Here is a 435-nt window from a genome sequence, read left to right as displayed (position 1 = left end):
AGAGAGAAGAATGAGGTTCTAGATAAACACCAGATACACCATCTGCTGCTGCTGCTGCTGCTGCTGCTGCATCGTCTGCTGCTGCTGCTGCTGATGATGATGGTGCTGATGCATCTTCTGCTGCTGCTGCTGCTGCTGCTGCGGCAGCAGCAGCAGCAGCAGAACGGTAACGCCGTCGTCTACGCTCCTCCCAGCAGGCAGCCCTGAGTAGATAAATAAATAAAATAAAATAAATAAAATAAATAAAATAAATAAAATAAATAAAATAAATAAATAAATAGAATAGATAATAAATAAACAAATATAACAACAAACAAATAAATAATAATAATAAATAGGCAAATGCATAGACAAGTAAACACACAAACAAACAAAACAAACAAAAAACGAAAAAGAACAAAAAAACAAAAAACCAAATAAAACAAATAAAACAAA

General features: G+C 34.7%; 1 protein-coding gene across 1 annotated transcript in view; it reads right to left on the bottom strand.

Moving 5' to 3' along the window:
• Nucleotides 1-114, bottom strand: part of EMH_0086330 (uncharacterized protein) — a gene marked incomplete at both ends in the record, with an annotated part of 1,773 nt that extends 1,659 nt beyond the window's left edge. Inside the window, one exon of the mRNA XM_013501016.1 lies at nt 38-114. Coding sequence (XP_013356470.1) covers nt 38-114 — 77 coding nt within the window. The remainder of the gene's footprint in view (nt 1-37) is intronic.
• Between the last annotated feature and the right edge of the window lie 321 nt (nt 115-435).

This window comes from Eimeria mitis, genomic scaffold, assembly GCF_000499745.2.
Source record: "Eimeria mitis Houghton genomic scaffold, Emh_scaff6166, whole genome shotgun sequence".
NCBI lineage: Eukaryota > Apicomplexa > Conoidasida > Eucoccidiorida > Eimeriidae > Eimeria > Eimeria mitis.
Note: the sequence above shows the minus strand (reverse complement) of the source record. Positions and strands in the feature narration are given on the sequence as shown.